This window comes from Orbicella faveolata, unplaced genomic scaffold (assembly GCF_042242905.1).
Source record: "Orbicella faveolata isolate gen_17 unplaced genomic scaffold, um_ofav_v1 contig_35, whole genome shotgun sequence".
NCBI classification, from domain to species: domain Eukaryota; kingdom Metazoa; phylum Cnidaria; class Anthozoa; order Scleractinia; family Merulinidae; genus Orbicella; species Orbicella faveolata.
The window spans coordinates 4,031,756-4,058,468 of NW_028301564.1; the positions used below are offsets into that span (position 1 = coordinate 4,031,756).

General features: G+C 39.7%; 2 protein-coding genes across 2 annotated transcripts; one reads left to right on the forward strand and one right to left on the reverse strand.

The window, feature by feature from the left end:
- Positions 1–1,472: 1,472 nt before the first annotated feature.
- Positions 1,473–21,802, reverse strand: LOC110046631 (uncharacterized). Its single transcript, XM_020752321.2, has 13 exons — positions 21,467–21,802; positions 20,939–21,134; positions 19,568–19,700; positions 18,806–18,927; positions 18,197–18,288; positions 11,245–11,396; positions 9,310–9,465; positions 8,224–8,365; positions 5,185–7,690; positions 4,534–4,619; positions 3,867–3,938; positions 2,777–2,849; positions 1,473–2,162 (listed from the first exon to the last, which is right to left on the reverse strand). Exons 2-13 carry the CDS (start codon positions 21,080–21,082, stop codon positions 2,058–2,060), a joined length of 3,783 nt encoding a protein of 1,260 aa, XP_020607980.2. The 5' UTR covers positions 21,083–21,134; positions 21,467–21,802; the 3' UTR covers positions 1,473–2,057.
- On the forward strand, positions 12,952–15,100 carry LOC110046633 (uncharacterized). Its single transcript, XM_020752327.2, has one exon. The coding sequence runs from the start codon at positions 13,125–13,127 to the stop codon at positions 13,923–13,925; it is 801 nt and encodes a 266-aa protein (XP_020607986.1). The 5' UTR covers positions 12,952–13,124; the 3' UTR covers positions 13,926–15,100.
- Positions 21,803–26,713: the final 4,911 nt, after the last annotated feature.

Sequence of the window (26,713 nt, forward strand, 5' to 3'; positions counted from 1 at the left end):
TCAGAGTATCAGGACATTGTAATGAAAGCGAGCATATCCCAGATAAAACTTCCAGCCAGGTTTCAGACAAATAAAATGCTACTTAATAAGAAGCAGCAGTAAATAAAAACATGAATAAACAATCAACGTAAACTCGGCTTCTGCCCGGCGAAATCGTTCTTTCTCTCAAAACAATCAGGGGTCCGGCTCCACTGCGGCGGTAGCCATGCACTCGTCAGAAATTATTAAAAAGTGCGATCTGTTATCGCGTACAATTTATCCCTAATTGTTCCTCAAACTGACCGACTCCTTCCTTATACAAATGTTTTCCAGAGTTCTGGGCTGAACGATAGCTTTGGGAGTAGGCTGTTTTCTGTCCTCCTTTCTTTTCCCGCTAAGAGCCTGCTCACATTCTAGGTCAACGAAAATGGATGCTTCCGACGGTTCACCGTTTCTCGTGGCTTATCAGCCAGAATTCAATCGTTTTAGTGTGACGGGGAAAGCTGTGCGAAAACGATAGTGTGGCATAGCTTGTTAGAGTATTTGGTAAGGAAAATGTATCGTTTCCAAAGCGCACAAGTCTGATCAAGGCCTCAAGGTGCCTTTGTTATCAAGTCGGGATCAGCTGTATACGGGCATCAGGGGCTAAGCGCCAGGTATAATAAACGCCTGGATTAAAATGGCGCAAGATTTTACAATTGAGGTTTTTTTCTGTCACTTCTTCTCAGCCCTCTATCCAGAGAACGAACATGAGACTAGTCGCCGCTTGTTCATTACTGGTTCAATCCACTCTCGTGTCTCTTTCTCTTGTGACGTCAGCATTGGCTGTCATGACGCAGGGAAGAAAATGAACACGTACTGGGTGCGTGCTTGTGGATGAAGTACGGGGGAGTTGAACGCTGCATACCTCGACGGGCGAGTGGAAGAAGAATCACTGCTACTGTGCAAAATACGGCGAAACAGCAGCGGATGATCATACCGTCTTCAGGATCGGATGAAAATCTAACTTGGCTCCGACTCCTTCCAAGGTTTAGGGGAATAAGTCAAATTAAATTATTTCATTATCACTCAAACCCCAATAATGTGATTTGTTTCGTTTATAATTCCTTACGCCTGGGAGGCAAATGCTCAAACAGTGTTCACATTCGAGTTCGTCGGGAGAAACATGGCAATCCGAAAAGGATCTGGAAAAAGTGTGAAAATGTGAAGGGCGACGGAGGAGAGTAGAAAACGGGTCAATGCGCTGATTCTGCGACCCATGTGCAAACCACTAGAAAATAATTATTTAGGAAAACATTTCATACCTTCCGATCACCACATCTAGTGTAAAATATGTATCTTAGTCTATTCATAAGGTCAGTCTTTCTTCAATAGTTGCAAGTGAGATTTTGTCAATTTCCTGACTGCATTCACTGGGATCTGGTCCCCTGGTATTGTCCGCTGATCATTACAGAAGCTTACAAAGTGTTCACATCCACTGTACCAGGAAAACATTGGTCCCAAAAATATATTTATTAACCAAAAAATACTTCTTTGATATGTCTTTGTCTTACATCTTTAACTTCAAACAAATGTTAGACTCCCACAAGAACAATAAATTCTGTAATATTTTCGTTGAAAAGTGTACTCCAACTTTAAGGGACAACTTTATCTGGCTCAACGTTTTCTTTACAATTTTTGACGTCTTTTTGTTGATTTTCTGCGTCACGTGACCAATCAGGAGCCAAGTTGTTCTGGGAGGTGGAATAACCGAGGCAAGATAAGTCGATGAACCGCTCGTGCAGTTGTTGACCCCATGTTTGGCTGAGAAAATCGAAAAACCAACAAAAAACCTGTCAGAACGTTACATTAATGAAAAAAATGCTATCACAGGGAAACAGGACGGCCCGTATTAAATACGTAATAACATGAAGCAGTGATAACTCTTTCTCGACATAAGTAAATGTTAATATCGTCATTAAATTTGCGCGAACTAAAATATATCTCCATAGATTTATTTCACTCTATGAAAACAGACGGCTTTATTTGTTGGTGATAAAGTTCTTTGTCAGCAGTAACGGAAGACCCCTTTATATTAGTTAGTTGCTTCCATAAAGCTTTTGATACAGTACTAGAAGCTCGTTCTCCAGTTTTGCAAGACAAATCTTGTTCTCTGTCTCTCCAATCCGCTGTTCTGTCTCAAGCTGTTGAAAATCAAAGTTGATAACGGATTAGAGGTTACCTATACCTTAATGCGGGTGAGGTGTCGGCGGGGGGGTTATTACAATAAATGGTATATTTTTCATACATGTACGTTTCAGCACTGCACTGCTCTACCGTTTAGCGAAATTTAAAATACCATCGGTTGCTAGAAGAACGTCCCGGAAACGTAAACGAATTTTACTGTTTGTTAGTTGTGTTATTTAGTTGTGTATTCTAGTTGTGTTTTCCAGTTGTGTTTTTTAGTTGTCTTTTCTAGTTGTGTTTGCTTGTATTGTTAGACTACGAGTAGTCTCTCTTTCGCATAGTCCGTCGTGCGTGATGCGGAAGAAAACTGCGAGAAAAAAATGGTCGCGCGGCCATTTTTTCCTCGCAGTTTTCTTTCGCGTCACCCATGACGGACTAAGCGAAAGAGGGACTACTCGTGGTCTATAGTTGTGTTTGCTAGTTGTGTTTTCTAGTTGTTTGTTAGCTGTGTTGCTAGTTCAGATCTAAACTACACCGTTAATTGTCTCTATTTTTAGTCAGCCATTAGTGTTTTGAAAGTAGAAGCTGAAAGCAAAAATTAAAAGTTTTGATAGTCGTAAGTTCTACCAACCTCTTTCTTGAGTTGCTGATCGAACGCCGCTTCTAATTTTTCTCGTTCGTATAAAAGTTCTTGTTCAGCTTTCCTGCGCAAACATGAAAAACATAAAATACATAAAATAGTATTAATACAAACTACAATGTACACACAACGAAGCGCTGTAAAAATAACTCGGGCGCAAAATAGAACACCGCATATCGTGACAAACTGACAAACCTAAAATCTGAAACAAGAACTGAACACAGAAGTAGACGGATTCTGCTAACGTGTTCACATCCTTGCTGGCACCCAATGCAGATCTTGGGAGGTTACAATAGACCAATTTGGATACATTAAAATTCAGCCTAAAACAATAGACCTCAGGACGAGGCTCCGGGGAATAATTACAGAGTTTGTGGGGTTTATTCCCCAGAGCCTCGTGCTAAGGTCTATTGTGTTAGGCTGAATTTTAACATATCGAAATTGGTCTATTGTGCGTTTTGTCACCCTCAACTGATTGCATGGGAGTAAGTACAAACAGAGCAATTGTAACCTGCCAAATGAATCATCACATGACCTGAATTGCGTGACAACAAGGATGTACGCACGTTAGCCAAATCCGTCTGTTGACCTGTTCTAACAACCTTACAATATCAGCTCTCGTAACCAACCGCCATGCATTTCTTTTCATGTTATTGCTCAGAATCTGGTACTACATCAAGACACTCTTCTCTTGGTGAAGATTTTTCTTTTTTTCGCATTTCACAACAAAAGAGCATAAAGGGGTTTTTTAGTTGTAATCAACAATGTACTGAGGAATTAGACACCGTCATCACTTTTTGAAGATGCTGGCCTAAGCAGTGAGGCCTAGTTCACACTGGCGACATAACGACATAACGACCAAACAACATAAATGTGATCACAAACATACAGACAAAAGGAAAAGATCAGTGTTTTTCTTCATGTTGTTATGTTCATGCTGTTATGTTGCTATTATGCAAGCATAACGATATAACATCTTACGTATGTTGTTATGTTCGTGTCGTTATCTCGCCAGAGTGAACTAGGCCTAAGAGGAGATAAAGTAATCAATCCTCACTGACAAAACTAATTTGTATCACACCTTGCTAACATGATTTCTTTCTCCTTCTGTAGCTGCACTTCTTTTAAGTGGATCTGTGATTTGAGAGCTTCCCTGATAAAGGATGAAACAAACACGGGGTGATTATGAAAAAAGAAAGAAGTGAGATTCACATCAAATCAGGGAAATACAAGCAAGGTTAAGTGTGCATAGGAGCCAAGTGGCCCGTCAGGCCGGAGCTTATCTCCGGTTTCTGTAGCACGAAGCGACTAGGAGTATTTCTACTCCCTCCCTGGATGGGATGTTAGTCCTTCGCAGGATTACCCCCCCCCCCGGCAATTAAATTCGCTGGGTATGGTACCCCTTTATACACCTGGGTGAAGAGAGGCACTGTGAGAGTAAAGCGTCTTGCCCAAGAACACAACACAGTGTCCCTGGCCAGGGCTCAAACCCGGACCGCTCGATCTGGAGGCGAGCGCATGAGGCTACTGCACCTCCCACTGATTCACATCAAATTAGTGAAATACAGGCAAACGTGACATCAAAAGGAAGCGAGCAAGAAAGAATAAAGAGACACAAAGTAAAGAATCACGAAGAAACAACCAAACAAACAGAGACAGAAATCATATCTTAAGGAACTGAAGTGATAGTATATCCAGTTATTCAAAGCAAAACGGTCACGTTTTCCACATTCATCATTTCTGGATACCTGTTGTCAGTGTCTCCTGCTGATCTTCTCCAATCTATGCTTTGGCGTAACATTTCGTTGTCCTGAATAATTCTCTTTAACTCGCTCTAAAATAGCCAAGGTAAAAAGTTTCTTAGTATATGGGCTGAAAGGATTAAAATTTCACCACAAAAACAACTAAGCGCTCAGCTAACACACGCACAACGTTCTCATAGAATCCTACAAAGTATTGCTAACTTCTTCTTCTCCCAAGGGCAACTGTTTGCCAACCAGGGAAGCTTGAGTACAAACTAATTTTGGTTTATTGCAAATCAGTGATATGGGCTGGAAAATCTATAGTTTTAGGGATGGACCATTTTATCTTTGGAGGGAGGGGGTGGGTAATTTTGAAAAAAAAAAAAAATCTCGCAAGCATACCTGTATCATGCATATGCATGTCTGGAGAAAAAAATGTCCTAGTGCATGAACCACCCCCCCTCCCCCATCCACCCTCAAAAGTCAAATAGTCCACCCCTTATCGTCTACCAGTCAATTCCTGTGATTCTGATTGGCTAAAATTGATCATGTGACATTTTAGTGTTGAATTGCAGAGGGCCATTGCCAGGTAATGGTGCCTTGGTAGCGAAGAACTAATTATAAGCAGCTTCCTTGAAAAGATGGTCAGACAGTTACCTTTTGTTCCTTCAGAAGCAGTTCACTTGGGCTCATTTTGCTGGGTGATATTTTCTTGGTCCCAGGACTCTCCCAATCACCTTCCTGTTTTGGCAGGGAGGAGGTTGGAGATAAAGTACAAAGTTGATGTTCCTCACTGACTGACTCATATTTGCCCGGTCCCTGACCGGGTAGAGAGCTTTGGCATCTAGTCTCTTCTCTTGGTTCGTCTGGCATCGTGTCAGAGATGTTCGTTGGAGATAAATCACTTGCTGAACTCGCACTCCAAGATGGCTTCATACAACTTTTCGCACAACTACCAACTGAAGTGTTCTTGACTCTTGCCACTTCTCTGCTTCTTGATTCAACATCAGTGTTTTCAGGTGAAAGATTAACTGGAGAAGGACTTGCATTACTTGTTGCTGTATCACTGGCTGTAGATATGTTTTTCCCCACTGTGTCTTTGTGTATCCCTGTAGAGCTGTGAACAGACCAAGTCTGCTCTGGAGGCAAAGTTGAAGACCTCCCAGTATTCATTTTCTCCAAGTTGCCACAAGTTTTAATATTCACGATGCCAGGTTTGTGAAATCTTGGTGCCATAGACCGTCCCCTTCCAGCAGCACCTACGCCACGCCCTCCAGCTGGAGGTCGGTACCGTGGAACTGGGTTTTGCACAGGTTGGAAAGGCAAGCCAAATGGTAACCTTGATGCCAGGAGCTGCTGTTGTGTAAATGCATTTGGGTCCCATCCTTGAAACATGGCTGGGTTGAAGACACCAGGGGGTACAAATGGTCCATTACCAAACTGCTGCCTTGGAAAGCCAGGCTGCTGGAACCTGGACGCAAGCAAGTTTGACAGTAATGGTGGAACATGTTGGTGCTGCCCTGGCCAGTAAGGGGAGTTACCCAATAATGGCTGTTGCATACCAGGTCCTATTGCTGGAGGTGATAAAAGTGGCTTAGGAGCTGGAGGGCTTCTCAACGGCTTTTGCATAAGGGGTCCTATTGCATTTGATGGAGAGGGTGCAACAGATACAACAGGAGGTGGTACAGGTAGAACAGAACCTGTGATACTGTTGTCCTCTTCATTCTGAAGAGGACGTACTTGCTGATGATGCCTTGTAACAGGTGACAGATTTGCAGCTGAGGGTACCAACTCTGTATTCTCCTTCTTCGTGACATGAGAACCAAGTGCAGCATGTGTTTGCCGCTGAAGTAGTGATACACTACCTTGAGCAAAGGCTGACTGCTCCCTTGGAGAATTCCACTGACTGGAAGACAGTGCTGTTGTATTATTTGTAGCCGAGCTTCTAGAGTCTTGTACTTCCACTCCCACAAGGGCGTTTCCTCCAGCACCTGCTTGATTGATGATCTGATCCGGTGGGGCTAAGTAGCCTGACAGGGATGCTTCTCTTTGTTGGACAGATCTTGATGGATACTGCACTTCATTGCCATTAAGAACATTGGAATCAAAGGAACACAGTCCCATTCCTGACAATTCTTTCGGTGGTCTACCACACACCCCATCTTTCATTGCGGGAGTTTCTAATAAAGACATGTTGCCATGCTGAAGATTTTGTTCAGCCATTGCAGCACTACTACCTGCTTTACCACATGAATCTACATCTTCACAGCAAAACGCACAAGAAGAACTCGAAGGGTGAGAGGACGAAGAACTTGTGCTCTCTGACAGGCTTGATTCCGAAACATGTCCTCTTGTCGGGCTCTGTCCATGACAAAACTTACAATGTTGTCTCAGTGGTCTTTCAGGTGACAGTGAACCAACACTAACAGAGTCACTAGCATTAGTTTCCACCTCACTGTGTGAGCTATCGTCTTGTTGTGGAGAAGGTGTCACTTCAGAACTACTTGGAGACAAATACGTTCCTGAAGATGGTGTAGCATCACTAGGGGATGGATACCTTCCTGAAGAGGGTGTGATGTCAGGGCTACTTGGAGAGAAATCTCTTCCTGAAGAGGCTGTCACATCAGGGCTGGTTGGAGATACATGCTTTCCTGGGGAGGGTGTCACATCAGGACTAATGGGAGACACATGCCTTCCTAGAGAGGTTGAAACATCAAGGCTACCTGGGGATACACTACCTCCTGGGGAAGGGTTCACACCATGGCTGCTTGGAGAGAAATCCCTTCTACTTGAGGGTGTCACTCTATTGTTGTTTGCAGACACATACCGTCCAGGGGAAGATGTTACTCCAGGGCTGTTTGGTAATAGACGAGCTTGAAATGGGCTGTTCCTGATATTTTGGCTGTCTGGAGTTGAGAATGAATTGGTTACATTTTCCTCTGGAGACTGTGCCTGCCCTTCCCTGATCACTGGTAATGTTTGTGGTCGTCTAGTGCCTTCTTCCTGAATGTTTGTTGATTCCTTATCAAGAGTATGCTTAATATTCATCTCTTGTGGCATGTTACATTCCTGCGTCCCATTGCATTTCACTGCCTCCTCCTTCATGTGCATGTCAGGGCTCCCTGGGATGTGTGACTGTTGTACAGCTACACCATTCTTACTGCTATACATAAAAAAAGCAAACAACACCATGTTACTGACAAGTTACTCTGTTACCAATGAAAATCATCCTTTAACAGCTGGAGAACAAGTGATGTTTATGGCAAATCTTCATAAAAACACTCTTAAGGTTACTTACAAAGATTAGCGCAAGCACTTGAAAGTACTGAAAAGTTGCCAAAACAATGACCCTAGCTAGGGTTAGACTGCGAACTAAACGCCTTATCAAGGTTACAATGCACGGTAAATCCAGACTTATTACATGGAGGCCCAATCTCTCAAGGGCTGTCATAGTACTGGAACTTTCAAACACTTAGAAGAGGTCCTTTCACCCTGAGCCCTCCTCTAGATTGACCACCGTGATTTTGATCAGTAAAATTCAGCAAAACCGAGCAAAAAGTTTGTAACAGTACAGTGCATAAAACTACAGTGATAATCATTACAGCAAGAGAGAAAAAAAGAGAAATTTACTGACTTTTCTGACTCTCATTAATCAAGCTACCTTAATGCGTGTATTGCATATTTGAGTTAACATACCCATTTATCTCATTTAGAATCCAAGGTGAACATGGTGAAGCCTCTGATGCAGAGGGCGTGGCAAAAGTGTCAACAGGCAGACTAGCTACTTTCTTAACTATTTCCTGAAGGGCATTCATCAGAACCTCTTCTTTATTGGCTTCTGCAGAATAAAATTAAAATCACTACCATAATTATTTCAATACGTATCACACTGACCGCTTGCAGCACCTTGGCAACAAACACTAGTTCAAGCTCATGATAACAAAAGTGAAAGTGCGTGCACCAGATTTTACATTATACTACTCATGGGTTTCGTTAACGTTTTCAACAGGAGGGCAAATAGGTTTCACAGGCAGGCAAAATGTTTTTGAACTGAACTTCATAATGACTCAGAAAACCTTTCCTCTAGATGGTCAAACCACGCAGGTGGAATCATCCTCGCACCTAGTCAATTTGCCCGGTGTCTGGCCCGTAATGAAACCCCTGGCTACTTCAACAGCAGTGGCACAACCCTGCCCAGTGCTGACAGTGACCTAACCTCTGACGCAGATGCTCTTATGGGTTGTCGTGCACTCTTCCCCAACGGAAATTCATGGAAGAGGAAAGAGTGTGTGACAATCCCACAGAGCATCTGCGTGACATACCGTAGTCACTGCTACAAATAACCAATTAGCAACTCTAGATTTCTCAAATCTCAGGATCAGGGCAGCAAAAAAAAATTGAAATCCAGGTTTCGATTTCAGTTTTTAGTTGCCCCCACTTATGAAACTGTTTTTTGCTCACCAGACCACAAAACTTCCATTTTCACTTGCCCAAGAGCAAAATTTACTTGCCCCGGGCAATCAGACCTGGGTTTTTTCGTGCCCTGAGGATAACTCCAGTCATTAGTTGTTTCCTTGTATTTATTCCATAATTGTAATGTTACTGCTGATGTCTTGAACTCTCAATTTCTTGAAGCAATTTACAACACACATTTCTCTTGAAGTTTGAGAAACCTGTTTTGAATATTGTCTACAATAACCTGTAACAATCAAGCAAGCATTTTAAAATAGGTATAAGTGCAAAAGGGAACACAGAACTTTTCAACATCTTCATTCTCTTTACCTTGTCCATTTATTATAACTCCTTTATTAGATGACTTCTGTCTCGTGGCAGAACAGCGCAATTTCCACAGAACCATTTTTTCGTGAGATTCAGTTTCAGACATGGCGCTAGGATGTTCAACCTTTGGGTTGTCATTTCTTAAAAGCCTGTCTTTCTCTGCAAAAGGAGTAATACAATTATTTTTTTAAAATAGGTGAAACATTCACAACAGTACTAGAACTAAGAATAACTACTTAATAACCGAGAGTGAGGTCGTTACGGGAAAATCTCAAACTGAGGCCTTGCCGTATTGACCGAGCGATAGCGAGGTCAATACGGTAGGCCGAGGTTTGAGATTTTCCCGTAACGACCGAACGGTTGAGGTTATTAAGTTGTTTATTATATGGCTCATCAATAAAGAGAAAAATCATTCGAGCGGAAGTCGTCAATTTACATCCGGCGATGCGCGTGTTTACCGATTCATTCATCGTCTCATACCTAGGGCAAAACTACACAGTCAGTGAATTTCACCACTGTATTATGTATTCTGTTAAAAACACTCATTTCTTTACGGAAAAGTCACTGTCACAGCCTCAAAAACGTATTTTAGTATCGTGGTACCACAAGTTGATGAGGAAGTTTTTCCGACTTTTGGGGCGAAACGTCAACGCATATAGAAAAGACAGCAAGTGCTTCAAAATTGTCCAAACCAACCGTCTTTCGGTGAAAGAAAATACTAATGCTTCAGAATGCACTGCTCAAAATAAGCTTAACTCGATCTTCACATTCGCTTTCGACAACATATCCTCGTGTTCTTCATTCTGGGATTTATGGATGAACATTTCAAGCCTTGTGAACGTCTGCAGTTATCAGAAACACTGCTACCGACAGAAACCGCCCGATTGTTTACATCTGATGATCCTGGAAGCTGATTTACACTTGCTTGTGTCAAAGCGAGGGAATCTATTTGACGAGAACTTTGACGGAGTTCAATACTTCGGTAATTGCTGTGACTAAGATGATAACTTATAAGTTTCTTTGTGGTGTTCTTCTCAGGATGCATGGCAGATCTGCCGATGGTGTTTTTTACTTAGCGATTTTAGCTTTACTTAAGACTGGCAAACTTTGATTGTTTTTCACTAGTGCCCGCCAAGGTTACCGACTGGTAAGTCATTTATATAAATTTTATTAAAGAAATATCTCTAAACTTTTAGCTACTGATGTTCTCGTACTGATTTTAATCGGCTTTCATCGCTTCAATGCGTTTGAATTTTCAGAACCGGGCTCTTCCTAATTTGCATAATCCGTAATCGGTCCGTGGGCATTACAGGAGAATAATGCCCTACAATTCAGTGAAAATTAACCAATCAGAGCACACGTTATATCGGCCACAAGCCAAAGCCATATAATAATAATTATTAATAGTAATTGCTATAATTTTGTATAGTGCACATTTCATAGGCATGATTAACATATGGTTAAAAAGTAAAAAGTAAAAACCATCCCTCATAGTATTATTCTGTACTTTTGAAGAAACTAAACCCTTTAAGCAAAGGACCTAGTCTTTAATTCATTCAGTTTTATTACCAAACAAAACATAAAAAAAAAGAAAATAGGTAAAGTGCAATGAAGCATAAAGATAAACTAAAAGGTTTTTGATCTTAGGATTTGTCATTACAAAATTGAAAGAAAATTGATGAATACCATGGCTACAGATAGATGGCTGTAAATAAGAATAAAAAAGGTTAGATGTGGGTTTTTGCAGTGTATTTGCTTTAAAGAAGACATGCCTGGGAAATTGGGATATTTCCTGGCAATATTTGATAAATATTAATTATAAATATTATTATTATAAATATTATTAAAGAACAAGATTGTTGATGGTTTTCAATGCCATGAAAATTGCACTATTTGCCATGCAAATAACTTTTTACTCTAATAAATGAAACTACATACTGTCCACAGGTAAATCATCTGGATCTTCAGTGCCTAATCTTTCTTTAGTTTCGCAGGCATACTCCACTGTTATGGTCCTGTTGCCAAGGAGACGACCATGGAGCATCGCAACGGCATCACGGCATTCATCAAGTGTGCAAAATCTAATAAAACTGACAACGAAAAAAACTGTGTGTTAAGAATAATTTAAAGTGGTCTTTTAAATACATACCTACACATATCTCGGATTCTTGGCAAGCCAAGAATACACTTTAGACAACATACATGAAGTTATTCATCATTGCCAATAGTCCTCAATGGCTGATGTTTGATATATTACAATTGTAGCTTGCCTCAGGGCTTTCTGAGTAAAATTGCAATTTCTCTAAATTTCTTATGTCAAGTATTTACTCCCATAAAAGATTTGAAACAAAGGAAAACTAGACCAAGTATAGAAAGTTTTGTTTCTAAGGCCCTGTTTACAAACAGGTAGGGTAACCATAGTGCAAGGGTTACCCTAGCAACACGGTCAAAGATAGCCTGTGTTTCCAAGCAAAATTTTTCGGGTAGGGTTACCCTAATACCTCAGGGACAACTCTGGCCAGTAACGTTTTAGTTAATCTGGTAAATAAAACACACAGCCAATTATGAATTTATTGCCAATACCTCTTTTCACTTGAATTGTGTAGTTCATCAGTTCGACTGCTGTCATTTCAATTTCTAATTTAACTTAAAATCCCAGACAGTGATTTGCTTTAGTTTTGGATGATTTCAACAGCAAAACTATAAACAATTCAGATATTGAATAATTTAGCAACAGTGGCTACAGATATTATCTCAAAAATTTAATTGCAAAGGGCCATTTCTTGAAAACGAATTTCTAACCAGAGCAAAACTAAAAAAAACTGTGGTATGAAGTTTCTTAAGTCACAATTGGTTTGACTAATTTGCCAGTATTTTTGATCATGTTTTGTTTCTTGGAGCACAAATAACATTTCCCAGGCAGGCATTTACAAAGCAGGTAGGTTACTCTGGTGCTAGGGTAATCCTTGTTCTTAGCTAGGGTTACTCTAGACAAGTGCCAGGGTAACCCTGCCTGCCTTGTAAACATGTCCATAAGAAAAAAAAAAAAAGAACTGAGGGAGTGCTAAGCCTCTTGCTAGGGTAACCCTAACCCTAGCAAGAGGGTTAATCTACCTCCTTGTAAACAGGGCCTAAAGAGCATCAATCAGGGCCGGGTTGTTTGAGAGCAGGTTAAGGCTAATCCAGGATTACAAGTTAGTCCTAACTGAAGTATGGTCAAGTATGAGAAAGTTTTTCATTTCTTTTGATTTTGTGTAGTTTGAGATGAAATATCACACTGCAATTCGCATTACATGTGACAAATGGCAGTGAATTTTAATTAGAGGTTAATGAGATTCATAAAATAGTTTTTCTCTTTATCTTAAAAAGTGAAAAAACTGTTCTCCATTCTTTTTGCAAAATATTTATCTCAGTCTTCTCAATTTGAACAGCAAAAAAAGATTTTTTGCATTTTTCGTATAAATCCACCTTCCATGATACCTTAAACAAAATCGAAAATCTGCTTTAAACTAATTATTTTTAGTTTAAATGCCTCGTTGCTTTCAGTTTCTACTTTTAAATTTAAACTATTTTCTCGGACTTTCGCTGTAAAGCGTGATGTCATATTCCACCCTCGTTTGCGCGATACCACGTGAGACGCGCGGTACCTCAGCATCGAGTCACGCGGGTTTACTCGCGATTCGCTTTCGTGGAGGCCATTTTACTCGCACTCGCTTGTGAACTTTAAATACTTTAACGCGGCGGAAGGATTTCTTTACGCCAATTCAAAGCCAGAAATAATTGACCGGACAACTTAAACAAGAGACGGAGACGAGAGTATGGCCATGGAACCGAATGAATCGATGAATCATGATCGCTTCTCCGCCATCTTGGAAAACCAACGCGCCATAATGGTGAATCAAGCGACCATCCTCCACAACCAAAACAAGATCATGCGAGGCATGGAGCAATTATTTACATTCTTCCCGGCGCTTCAAGGCACTCTTCCGATACAGAACACCCCACCTACTACTGTGGCGGTCATTCCTCCCCCTTCGGTTCATGGCAGCAGCGAACACTCGCGAGGAGATCAGCCACCACCAGCCGCCACCACACAAGTTCCAGCCGGGCAGCCACCTTCCGTTTCACCTTCCCCGCGCGTGGAAAACACAACTCCCATCAATACGCCGACACGGCCTCAAGCGCCGTTGAATTCCACCACGCCGTCGATGGTGGCCAACCTGAAGCCACTTCCTTCGAGCGGAGCGTCTTCGCCCGGCTCAGACAACGAGAATGATGTTGCACCGCCGGCCGCTCGAGGTATCCAGTACATCTCTCAAGAGGAGCTCACCCAGATTAAATGCAAGAGCTGCTCTATTGGCAACTTCGCAGTGCAGCTTCTGAGGCACATTTTCACGCAAGCTGAACTGGACAACAAAAATTGCACGGGGACGCGAGGCAAGGAAGCTGTTGATCCCGACCGACTTCGCTTCGTAAAGGAGACCGTCTTTGATGTGTACGCGATCGCGTCCGATGACAAGATCACCACTTGGAAGCACTGTATCAGAGCAATAGATGAATATCTGAGGCGACCAAAGCGAATGGCCAAGGGCTCCCTTAACAAGAGTACCATGTTTTAGACCAAACGCAGTGCTGGTGTTTTGCACGTAAGCTTATGATCATTGATCTAGTGCAACAAACAGAAAATTGGAGGGGTATAAATTTTAAGGTACGGGTATGGACAGGCATGAAATTGATTAAACGATGACAGCATTTTAAAAGTGCAATTAATATCATTTGTTCTCCGTTTTTGATCACAGAACAACTAATCTTTTAATATATTTTGTATTGGATATCACACGATTCAATGTCAAGGTAATTTCACTTTCCTGTTAGTTTTAACTAATTTATTTTACATAAATTCACTAGTATCTCTGAAACCTTTTTATAACAATCTTAATGAGGCAGGTTATGAGAATTGACGATACAATCAACCCAGGAAATTTACATTGATAGCTGAATTCTCTTGGGAGAATAAACCTTGCGTTAACAAACCTTTAGGGGCTATAATTTTGACAGGCTGTAGATAATAAAATATTTACTCCTAATATTAGGGGTGGTGAATGGATCCAAATGGCACAATCTTGGAAAATTCTTGACCAATCTTAAAATCTCAGATGCCATTATGATGAGTCACCAGGTTTTTTATCGCTGTGTTGCATTTATCTCCAAGTCTAAACTGTTCAAGACTCTCAGTCGCAAATCATCAAACAAGATTGCCATGACTCTTGAATTTTCCCACTCATCACCCCTTAAATTACAACAGTATTTTGTTTTGTACATAGCATTACATTTTGGAGTCATTTCTTTAATAATATATTGCAATTGATGATTTTTTTAACAATCTGCTGAAATATTAATTTCGTTAGCGCAACTGTACATTGATGAACATGTCTTTTATTTACAACTTACCATTTTGTTTGATTGTGACTGAACACATCCTTGAGAAAGTAGCCCTTTAAAATCATGAAAATCTGAATTCCCACTAAGAAACACTAATAATGAATGCTTGATGTGGAATAATGTCGCTTTTCTTTGGATTTCTGTAGCCAAGATGAATTTGTTCATTTAAAATTATGGGGGTTGGCCATATTTCAAGGAAGTTTGATGCAAACATGTCCAGGAAGTGACTTGACAATAGAGAGGGCCCTCAGTAATCTTAAGGGTGCCAGGAATGTTTTAGTAATTTTTATTTGAGCAATAGCTGTTACATGTTAGTGAATGTAACTAATTAAAGAATGATCCTTTTAATCTGCTTGATGTGTTTATGAGGAGTCATTCCATCACTTGTGGCCTTGTTGTTGGAGCCTGGCAGCTGAGGATTTCTCTGTTGCTTCAGAGTTTTGCCATTTTCTAACCCTTCTCAGAAACAGTCTAATATTATGTTCCTCAAACAAGTTCATTCAAAATACATTTGAAGTGCATCAAGCCATATCAAAGTCCTGGTAAACAAACGCTGTTTCATGCATTAATTAACCTACAGCTTCACCATGTGAGTTGTCAGGTTTTATCCTTGAAGCAAATTGTTCCAGTCTTCCAATGTCCCAACAAACCCTCAAAGGCAGAGAGGCAATGAAAGTTCTTGGTAATAATGAATCAAGTACATCTGTTCAGATACAAATGGGGCTCAAGACCAACAAAAACCAACTAGTCAAAAAGTAGTTAAAATTCAGTTTTGAGTGCTATATTTTGTATGCACTTAGGCATAAAAAAAAAGAAAGACAGGAAATGTAGACCCCTGTGCTTTTAGCACAGACCTAATAAGGTCATTCCCCAGTACTGCATTGCGCATCCCTACTGCGCATAATTTCATGCGTGATTGGTGCACACACATTAAAAAATGGCTGCTTTTTCTTTGAGGCTGGACCTTGCCATAAAGGTAAATCATCATTTTCTCGAAAATGAGTACAGTGACCTATCATTTTTTCTTGTGTTGAATTGAGTATTAAATTTCTCTGTGTAAAATAAATATGGGCCAATTCTCAGTGTTGAGCAAGAAACAATTGTTGGAAATGTGAATTTAGCAAGCAATCATGATTATAATCATCGTGCTATTGTAAGGATTTATATGGTATAAACAAGGTGCTGTTGCTACTAAACAAACATGGGGACCCCTCATTTTTATTTCCAAATTTAAGTCCCTACAATATAAAAAGTCAATAAGAAAAGTTTGACTAAAATCTCAGTTCAGGTTCTATTTCAGTGGAATGACCTTAAAAGCATCTTTCACCTTCATGTATTACATTGTATCCATCCCTCAGATTGTTGCATGCAGTACTGAAAACTACAAAAAACCTTGCCTAGTTTTCTAGTGACGCTCACAATAATAATATTTCAACCTATTGCTACAGCTGTACATTGCCCATAACGGTGATGAGGTGCAGTGATCAGCAATTCTTCTGCCTTTGGGCCATCCAATCCCTAACCCAAACATGATGACAACAACAACAACAAACAAAAACAAGTGCTAATGAGCTTAGTTTATTCCTGGCTACTTGATTTAGCTACAGTTGCCAATATTGTAAGCCATATATTTAATAAGCAATGTTGATGAAGAGTGTGAAATGACGTATTGTGCATCGTGGCCGAGTAGCCATCCTCCAGGCTTGGCACATTCAGTGGTTGCCTAAGGGAGGTCTACACTGTGTAACTGCATTATGGCAATTTAGAAAAGCTCAAAGGTACTCTGATTTTCCAAATTTTTTTATATTATTTATCCCTTCAACAAAATGAGGATAACTATATAGACTGAGGCTAGATAAATGAATATTGTTGTTTCTTTTCTTTTTCTTTGTCAACTGTAATTTACCTTGTCTCCTCTTGTCTTCATTTTTGAGTAACAATAAATAAAACTTTATTGAGGGTCAACATAATATCTTAAAAATCAACAGTGTTATTTTATTGAAAATAAACAACCATTCAGATAGTACACTGTAGAATCAGGTTATGCATTTAATGACTCGGTTGTTATATTGCAATGACCAGTGGATTCCACTAGAAGGCAAAATGTCAGATGTTGCTACACAACCTGTAGGTCGGTAACACCACCGCTTACAATGATTATTATGCATTCAGTGGATTTTTTCATTGACTGAGAGAATATGCCTATTTTACAGCTGGCATCAAATTGTGGCATATCTATAGACGTTAATTAACAATACAGGTGTACACCCATGTATATGTTAAGGTTACTGTACACATTTAGAGCACCTTTATAGAGGTGTCTCAAGTCCATTGAAGCGATGTTGTGCTGCAGATACCTAAACCCCTATGTCAAATTAAAGGTTATGCTATAGAGCAGGCTATTGCACTATACCAAAAATGTTGAATTGTAAAGAATTGTCAAATTTTCCATGTGACATTAAATCTGAACATCTGAATCATCTTTTGGGTCCCTTTTGAAAGCTACAAGTCAAAATTATGGGAATTTTTTCATTTACCCTCAAATTTGTACAATAGCTGGTTGGACATATAAACCAAAAAATGTGTAGACCTGCAAATTAATTATTTTGAAATATGCTTTCTCCAGCAGTGATTATTCTATATTCACTCCATATTGCTTTAATCCTACATTTTTGAACAATTATGTTCTGTAACTTTCCACTAAAATTGCACATGGCAAATTGCAGACATGTTTTTTAGCACTTTGGGTTCGGAGACTAAGGAGCAGATCAAAGAAGTGAGAAACAAAATTCACTTTGACTTGTAGCTTTCAAAAGGTGATTCAGAAGCTTGCATTTAGAGGTTGTAAAAAATTGGACAACTCATTTTAGTTCAAACTTCTTGGTATAGTTTGATAGCCAGCTCTATAAGCTTTAATTTGATAGAGGTGTTAAGGTACATTGTATCTACTGTTTAAATCGGATGCACTACATTGCCTGGATGTGAGACACCTCTTAAGGTATACGGTAACCTTAATTGCCATCATATCTAAGGTCATTATGATTTGTATAGTTTACATTATTTAGTACATGCATGCAGAAGTGTTAAACACCACTTCCCCTGCCTCACTATAGCAGCCGTTGTATAGAATTTAAATTATTTTGTTCCAAAATATTTAAAATACATGTATTTAAGTAGGCTGGAGCTGAAAATTATAAACATATTAGTTAATGCAATGGCTAAACAAACACTTTTGTAGTTTGCACGCTCTCGCCTACTGCGACAGTTTTATATCTGTAGAAATATAAAACTATTGGTGGATTAAGCTTTTGTGCTGCAGTAAAATAACTGAAGTCTCTCTATCAATTGTTTTATCCCCCTTGGCCTTTGGCTTTGGCAAATACATTTGTGAAATGTCACTATGCAAGCTATTATCAAACATATTCATGTGCGTGTGAAATGTACTAACCCATAAGTATAGCCACTTCCTCTTCCATCTCGAGGTTGTAAATGACAATCTTGTACATTCCCAACTTCACAAAACAGCTGCACAAGTTCTTTCTGTGAAAAGAAATACAAATCTCACAAAGGTCAATGTTTCAATTGAAATTTGCTAAACATAATGGTTATTTAAAATACAGGAGTAACCAGGATTACAAAACACTTGGGTAAAAGTGTTGAAAATGGATTGTGGCTGGTTGGGAAATTAGGTTTCAAAGATCTTAAACCAGCAGTTATGTAATATGGTTACTAAGAATCAAAATATACCCACAAACATTACACATGTAATAACAAGTTCTTTCTGTCAATTACTGTCAGACTATAGACATCTGGATCTTTAGAGGGCATATGCCCTCTTCATAAATGGCTGCTAATTGTAAAGTCCTTTGTAAGTACAGGCCTGACTAACCTCGTTTTTGAGTAGATAATTCAAAAGAATATTTACTCTCAATTGCAGTTAGTTAGGCTTATTTAAATGCATACAAAATAACTTAAAATTGGCAGTTATTTATGAAAAGGGTCTATGACTGATCATAATGTATATTTGATATTAAATTTAAAAAAAAAAACCTTTTACCTTGGTGATATCATAAGGTAAATGTCCAACGTAAATGGAGAACAGTTTTCTGCGCCATCTGGCAAGTTCACGAGGTGACATGTTTTTTGTGGCTGTTGTCCATGCAGAGTCCATTCCATCATCTAAAGGTTGATAAAAAAAATTATCCCCCTCTGAATCTTTTGTTGTAAACCCTCCACAAAGATGGTAGCCTGAAATGTCCATCTTCTCCTGTCCTTGCTATTACCCCCAGGGGTAATGCTGAGGGCGGGATAGGATAGGATAGGATAGTGGTACAAACAAGTAAAAACATACCACAACATTTCATGTTTCAGCACCCATTTCCCATTTAATACCTACATGTATGCACATATGGAGAAAAGCACTGGTGTGCAGTACTCATATATTGGTACACCAAGGGAATAGCCATTATCTTGCCTTTGTTTAGGAATTGTTTTTGAGCCATTACACATTGCTTAGTCTATTGTGACAGTTCTTACAGCATGTCCGGGTACATATGCACAGATCCACACAGTGAGTGTTAAGTGTCTTGTCCAAGAACACAACATAGTGACTGAGGCCAGGCTTTGGACTCGCACCATTTGATCCAGAGTCTAGTGGGCTAATCGTTGGGCCCTTTCCAGTAGGCCACTACATGTACAACTTACTACTGTTTGTATCTGTTAGTTTTCAATTCAATTCTTTATCTACACTATAAAGGGCATTACACACAATTTATATGGTAAAGTAATGAACATAATAAAATATCAATAATATTCTAACCACTGTCAGACAACTGCCACTGGTAACTTGCTCTTGACTGCTGATTGAGGCTATTCTCAAGTTCAGGGTAGGAATTATCTGATGACGGGCTTCTCTGCGAACGTCTCTCTTCCTCATCTCCACTTCTTGTTGCCTACAAGACAGTATTCCACTAGAATATGAAAAATTATATCTCATTTTTGTTATGTTATGTACGTAATTCATCTACATCATTAGAAGATTTTTCAAATGATCAGACGAAGATGTATGCCACAAACTAGCAGGGTCATCTTGTTACATAGTCATGTCTGCTGTCTTTCATCGTCTCAATATCGATCATTAGCCAAAATGTTAAGAAAAATGTAAATTTAGGACAGAAAATTTATTTGATTATTTATCTTGGAAGGCAAAAAACTTCTTAGGATAAAATTTCTGCAATTCCTTCCAGTAACAAGGCATTGAAACAGTGACATGGAGGCTCATATAATGATGATGAACAGCACAGCTTGCACTGAGTTTCAGACGATGATGGAGGGACTTCCCAAAATATTATCACATGAAATGGTTCGAAACATACATACATAGCTCCTCTCCCCCACCCCTCCCCTGGCTGGGACATCCAACTGCTGTATCTTATTGGTGGGAAATTACAGAAACAGATATATGTACCGGGTCAGAGCTTGATCCAGTGTCAAGTCCTTGAAATAAGGGTTTTGTTTTAAAAAGGAAGAGAAATACTTTATGTAAAGAGAGAGAGAGAGAGGAAGAACACATGCCCGAAGGATTTCACATTAAGCCCTCATTAACCTCTGGAGTGTCTGCATGATTTTTGTCCCTCAGTTACCTGCAAGTGTTTATGATGTACTGACTACATCAAAATTTTGGGGAAATGCTAATTTCCTATTGCTGTGATGTCATATGGATATCAAATTACAGTAACCATAGTACTTACAGAAATTACCCACACTGAAGAGACATTTTTATGACCTTCAAAAAAATGTCCACAGTTTAAGTGAAAAAGCTTATGGCATATGACGGTTTTACAAGACACCCACACAATATAAACAATGGTCAGGCACGCAAGGGGTTAATTAACAAATCGAATGTGGTTTAGCATGGTCTGTACTCTTATCGACAACAATACACGTCATCACAGTGGTCAAAATGTTTTGGACTCATGAGGTGCAACTGAGTGAATCAGATTGCGAGATTAGCAGCAGTTGTGGTGAAAATAATAATTGTCTGGGAAAAATAAATGAACACAGTTGAACAATGCAAAAAGATGTATAATATCTCCCTGAAAATGAATAATATGTCTGAGATTATTTTACATTCATCTTGACAAATAATTCGTCTGCAAGATGAATACATCCGGTTAAAGAAAACACTTACAACTTCACTGTGTGTCCTAGTTGTAGATTTCGTGACAGGATCCAAAATGTCTGGATTCCCTTTCAACAGTTCGAGCAAAGCTTCCTGAAGTTGCTGTTTGCTTTTGTCTTTAGCACCAGCCACAATATCATCAAGAATGGGCATTTTCGTTGCAGAAACTTGGTTGGGTCATTCAATAGTATGGACAATACATCATCTAGGATTGAGAAAACGAACACAAGAAACCCTTTCCGGCTGCAAGCAATGGCTCGCGCAGTCTGAGAAAGCATTTTGCTTCCAACCATTTAACATTCGTTCTACCGGCTTTTTCCCTGCAGCTTGCGCTGTGAACTGCAGTTCCTAATCTCTAATAAATTATTCGGCAAAGCATGTCTAAAGACGGAAGATACAAGGAGGCCAGCAAAACAATGTTCCTCACGAAAAGCACATGGCAAACTACAAGTTGACACCAGCTGTTAACTGCACAGTTTCGCTTCTGCAGCTAAATTAACGTTTAAGGACCTTAACAATACTTCAACAGATGCAAACCTGGCTTCAACGAACTTGTAAGAACTGGAAAAAAGCCATTTCGAATCCGCGCGAGGACATCAATTTCGTCTCTTCTTACGCTGCTGTCTTATGTCACAACGAAGACTCCGCGACCGAAACGACCCATGTGGAAGACAGGAAGTGACGTCACAGTATCGAAATCGAAGATGGCGCCGTCACGGGGAAGCGACTTGGCGGGAAGAACTTTTAAGCTTTAAAGGTTAGTTAAAATGGAAATAATGTGATGTTAAATCAGTTTTTAAGGATGAATTTCGTTTTCCGAATTTCATCAAAAGATTCTGAAGGAGACATCATCCTCAAAAGGAAGGGACTGATCACTTTTCGCGAGAGAAACACCCGCTTGCCCCCTGGCTGCATGCTAACAATTTCAGTTTCAAGTATTGTAATTACGAATTTAAAAGATTCTATTTTCAGTGTATCTTATATTTGAGTTGTTATGTGCTAATAACGATTTGCGTTCTTCTCGCATCAACATGTAGGTCGGTATGTGGTCTCGCTGGGCCTTGAACGCTTCTTGCATAAAAGCTGACAAAAACGAAGTGCTGCAGCATTGTCATCGCATCGGGCCTTCCTTTCCTTGTGCCTTTGCCATCTCGGTAAGCTTATTTTTCTGAGAGAGGATTTAATTATGAGGATTTGACATCCTTGGTGAACTAAGTCGGGCTCTCTTCACTACAATAGTGGAAATTTCACTTGGCCATTTTGCGATCGTGACATGTAGGTAACGCCAATTGCAACAAACCCGTCGCATACTAACTTCAACCTTTAGTTTGAATCACGTCAAGGTTCATGAAAAATCTCGAGAAGTACGAGTTCTTTTAACTCCCGAGTCCTGATCTATTAATCATAGTTCACTTAGTAGTTCTGGAAAGCTGGGAGAAGAAAATTACCTGTATTGCGTTTTGTATTACGTGACAGAATTGCGTGATGCATCACGCTGGTTGTGGCAATTTTCAACTCCCTTCCTAGAAGATTTTCAATCCATTTTTTATGCTCCCTTTAAACGACGATTTCTATTTGTGTAAAATTTCTAATTTTTACTTACTGTAAAATTCCGAAAGTAAACCGGCAAAGACAGTGTAGCCTGCGAGCAGGCTCATTTCGCGAGCGCGAAATCGAGCGGCGAAGCCGCGAGACGAGAAAGTAAGGCTGCTCAGATCTCTGCAAATTTTTTATTTCCACCCCGGAAACCGCAAAAAAGAATAGGTCAATTAATTTTCACCGTAAGTATGAACTTTGGCAGCTCAGATTTCTCGGGAAAATTGTGAATCTTTTTCATAACAACATGTAGGAGTGATATCCGTTGTTGATAAAGTTTTGCCAAAGAAAAACTGTCAAAGTTGATGTCTACTAAGGACACACACTTGATTCCAAGTGATCTTGCTTTGGCAATCTGGTCTTTGACGATGCTGGTAAACGGGCAAACGCCTTCGTGTTGTTTCGTTGCCCGCTTGCAATCACATACGTTTAATCTTCCCATATGCCGTTGGTAACACGACATGTACGTCTTGATTCATCAACATACTTTCAACTGCTATTTCCTGCTCCCTCTGTAGTTTGAAATTTAACCAGAAATAGACTGGAACTTTGTTAAAACATCAGTAATACGACAGATACGAGCACTCAACTCTTCCTCTGACTCCTAATGTGGACGACTTGTTTTTCATTTTTTTTATTTTTTATTTTTATTTATTTTTTTTTATTATTATTAATTATCTATTTTTGACAGCACGCATACTTACATTATTAATTACAAAAAACTACGTATAAAACTACAACAATACAGCTACTTACGCTAATTACAACTTGCTCTAATTACAATGCTTGACCAAACAACAGTATTATTTAAACCGCTTACGTTACACTACTTTTTAATCGCGGACAATTACTACAAACTTTTACTACGGTTACTAGAACTAGTGAAAACTGCAAAAAAAAAACGAAACAAAAAAAAAATGACAAAAAAGCGACAATTTACAGTATATTTAGCTATATTTACAGTTTAACTTGCACCTTTGCTCTGCTAGTTTCTATTTCTATTTTGTTTTTAAGGATAGCCAAGAAAGCGTCTAAGAAATAATCTTCCTCATTTTTTGAAGCGGTGTAAATATAATATTTTGCAATTATTGTACAGAGGTTTAAACCGAGACACAGAGGCACGGTGTCTGTGATGACGTAAAGTATTTGTGCTTCAGAGAGCGTGATTACAGTATTGTTTTTTCTGTACCACCAATCAGTAAACTCTGTCCAAAACAGCTGGACGTTGGGGCAAGTTACGAAGAGATGTGTAATTGTTTGCTTTTCAGCACATAAATGACAGCGGTCGTGCTCTTTAATACCGAATTTATGTAATGCAGCATTGGTGGGTAAAATATGGTGTACAATCTTGAACTGAAACATCGAGAGTTGAATATCTTTAGTGGCCTTGAAAGGCATCATGTACGTTTGATAAATTTGCTGGTCGTTCAAATTAGCTCTTTTCAGTCTTTTTTCGGCGGTGGCAGAAACGAACTTCTTTTCAACAAGATAGTTAGTAGCAAGTTTGCAAGAGAGCTTCTCAAGGGGAATTCTATCCATGTTTGTAGGTTCCTTCGAATGCGGCTGTAATTTGCCTTTCAAAGTTTTAATCCAGTTAGATGGAATTGCTTGGCATAAACCGTAATAGGTTAGAAAGTTAGTTTTAAGGGCAAAGTGAGAGCAGAAATCTCGGTAAGATGTAAATGTGTCACCATTGAATATATCTCTAATTTTTTCTACACCCGCTTCATTCCATTCTTTGTAGTACACTGAGTAGTTACCAATCCTGATGAATCTATTGTTCCAAAGAATTTCATCAAGTATTTCCTCTTCTGAGGACGGAGTAAACAAATTGATTGACTGCCAAGCCAACAAGGCTTTCTCGTAAAATTTGAGAGGAATTCTTACATTGAGATTTTTGAGATCAAAATTGCACTTAAGGAGAAATTTGCCACCACATTTTTCTAACATGGTAACAGGGATATGCGTCCAGCTCGCGGAAGGGTAACCGTTATCAAGTCTTCGGATCCAGGTCGCTTTGAGAGCGTTGTTTATTGCATCAAAATCAGGCATTCCAAGACCTCCTTTTGCTCTCGGTCCAATCATTGTGGTTTGCTTTATCTTTGGGGTTTTCTTGCGCCATACGAATTGGGATATAACTTTATTAGCATTTTGAATGAAATTAGATGTAACAGGGAGGACAGCGGTGTTATAAATAAGTTTGGAAAGGGCTAGTGCTTTTAGGATGACAATACGGCCATGTAGAGTTAAGTTCCTAGGGTACCACAGGTTAAGTAGGGAAGTCATTGAAGACAATTTCTGTTCAAAGTTCTTTTGAAAGGCAGCCTCTTCATCATAGGAGAAGTGTATACCGAGCGCAAGTATGGGATCTTTTGGCCATGTTATGTCTAGAGGTTCCTCCAAGTTGTTTTTGTTTGCGCCCAGCCACATGCCCTCTGTTTTACTTTTGTTTACTTCGAGACCTGAGCAGTTTTGAAAGGCATTGAGCAGTTGGAATAAATTTTGGGCAGATATACTATCGGAAACAAAAACAGTGGTATCGTCTGCGTATTGTGAAATTTTGAATTCTTTTCCGTAAATATTGATTCCTTGGATACCTGCATTAGACCTAATTGCGTTAGCAAGAATTTCGGCGCAGAGCACTAACAGGGAGCCAGAAAGTGGGCACCCTTGGCGAACACCTCTTTGTAGATTAAAGAAAGCGGAGGCGTAACCATTATTTGTTACACAGCTTGAACAGTCAGCGTAAAAGGTTCGAATCCACTGTTGTAACTGAGGGCCGAAATTTAAAGCCTCCAAGGTCTTAAAAAGGAAGTTCCAGTCAACGGTGTCGAAGGCTTTTTTAAAGTCAATAAAAATCGCCATGCCGGGAATGTTTTCCAGCTCAGTTATCTTCATGATGTCATTGATGAGTCTAATATTCTGTCCTATGTAGCGGCCCTTGACATAGCCAGTTTGGTCTTCATTTATTAATTTGGGAAGGACTTTAGCGATTCTGTGAGCTATTGATTTTGTTGCTATTTTATAATCAACATTAAGTAACGTTAATGGTCTCCAATTTTCTAAATACAGCCGGTTCTTTCGTTTTTTTGGTATGACCTTTATTATACCTTGTCTTTGAGTGATATTTAGTTTTCCTAATTTATGGGCGTAATTAAAACTTTCTACCATTTCTTCGCCGAGTAGATGCCAGAAGTGCAAATAAAACTCAACCGAGAGGCCATCACTGCCTGGGCATTTGTTTTTGGCACACTGTTTGAGGACATTGAAACACTCGCTTTTAGATAAAAGCTGTTCAAGCTCATGCAGGTCGTGCTCTTCTAACTTAACCAGGTTAGGGTCTTGTAGGAAGGCATTATGTGTGTCACTATTGCTTGTTTTTCATTGTGCGGTAAATCACCGGCTCTATGGGGATCTAATCGCTCCTTATCAACCATAATAGATTGACAGTGTTCTCGCCTTTCCCGCTTTTCGACCAATGGTATTTCACTTCGCTCTGGGGCTCGGGCGAAGCAGAAATGAAAAAATTACAGAAATCAGGGTAGGCTCACTTTCTTGGCGCCTCTTCACCAGACTCCTTCCCGCCGGATCGCTTTGTTGTTCGCCGCTCGCGCGTGTGACTCAAAGGTGAGCCTGCTCACAGGCTAAAGCAGTTAGGATGGACGAAGACTACGGCGCCCGTTACTTTCGGATTTAGCTGGCAAGTTTCGGGTAGCCGTTATTTTCGGATGGTTAAAAAACGTTTGTAAGTTTTAAACAAAGCGGACGCGTATCATGAAATTACATGTAAAAGTTCCTTTTATGTATGTTACTAATTACGGTCAGCTGTATAACGAAAAGGCACTATGTTCCTACTGTAGGGCGAAAGTATAATGGTCGCATTGTATCGCAATGTTACTAACGGTACTGTATCATTTGACCCTGCTGCCCGACAGGTACAGCTTATAAATCATAGTTTCAAGATAGATTCACTTACGTTCGATATAAAAAAATGGTAAAGTCTGCATGCGAGCCAAGTGGCCCATCAGGCCGGAGCTTATCCCGGTTTCTGTAGCATGAAGCGACTAGGAATATTTCTACTCCCCCCTGGATGGGATGCTAGTCTATCGCAGGGTTACCCTCAGCCGGTACCCATTTATACACCTGGGTGGAGAGAGGCACTGTGAGAGTAAAGTGTCTTGCCCAAGA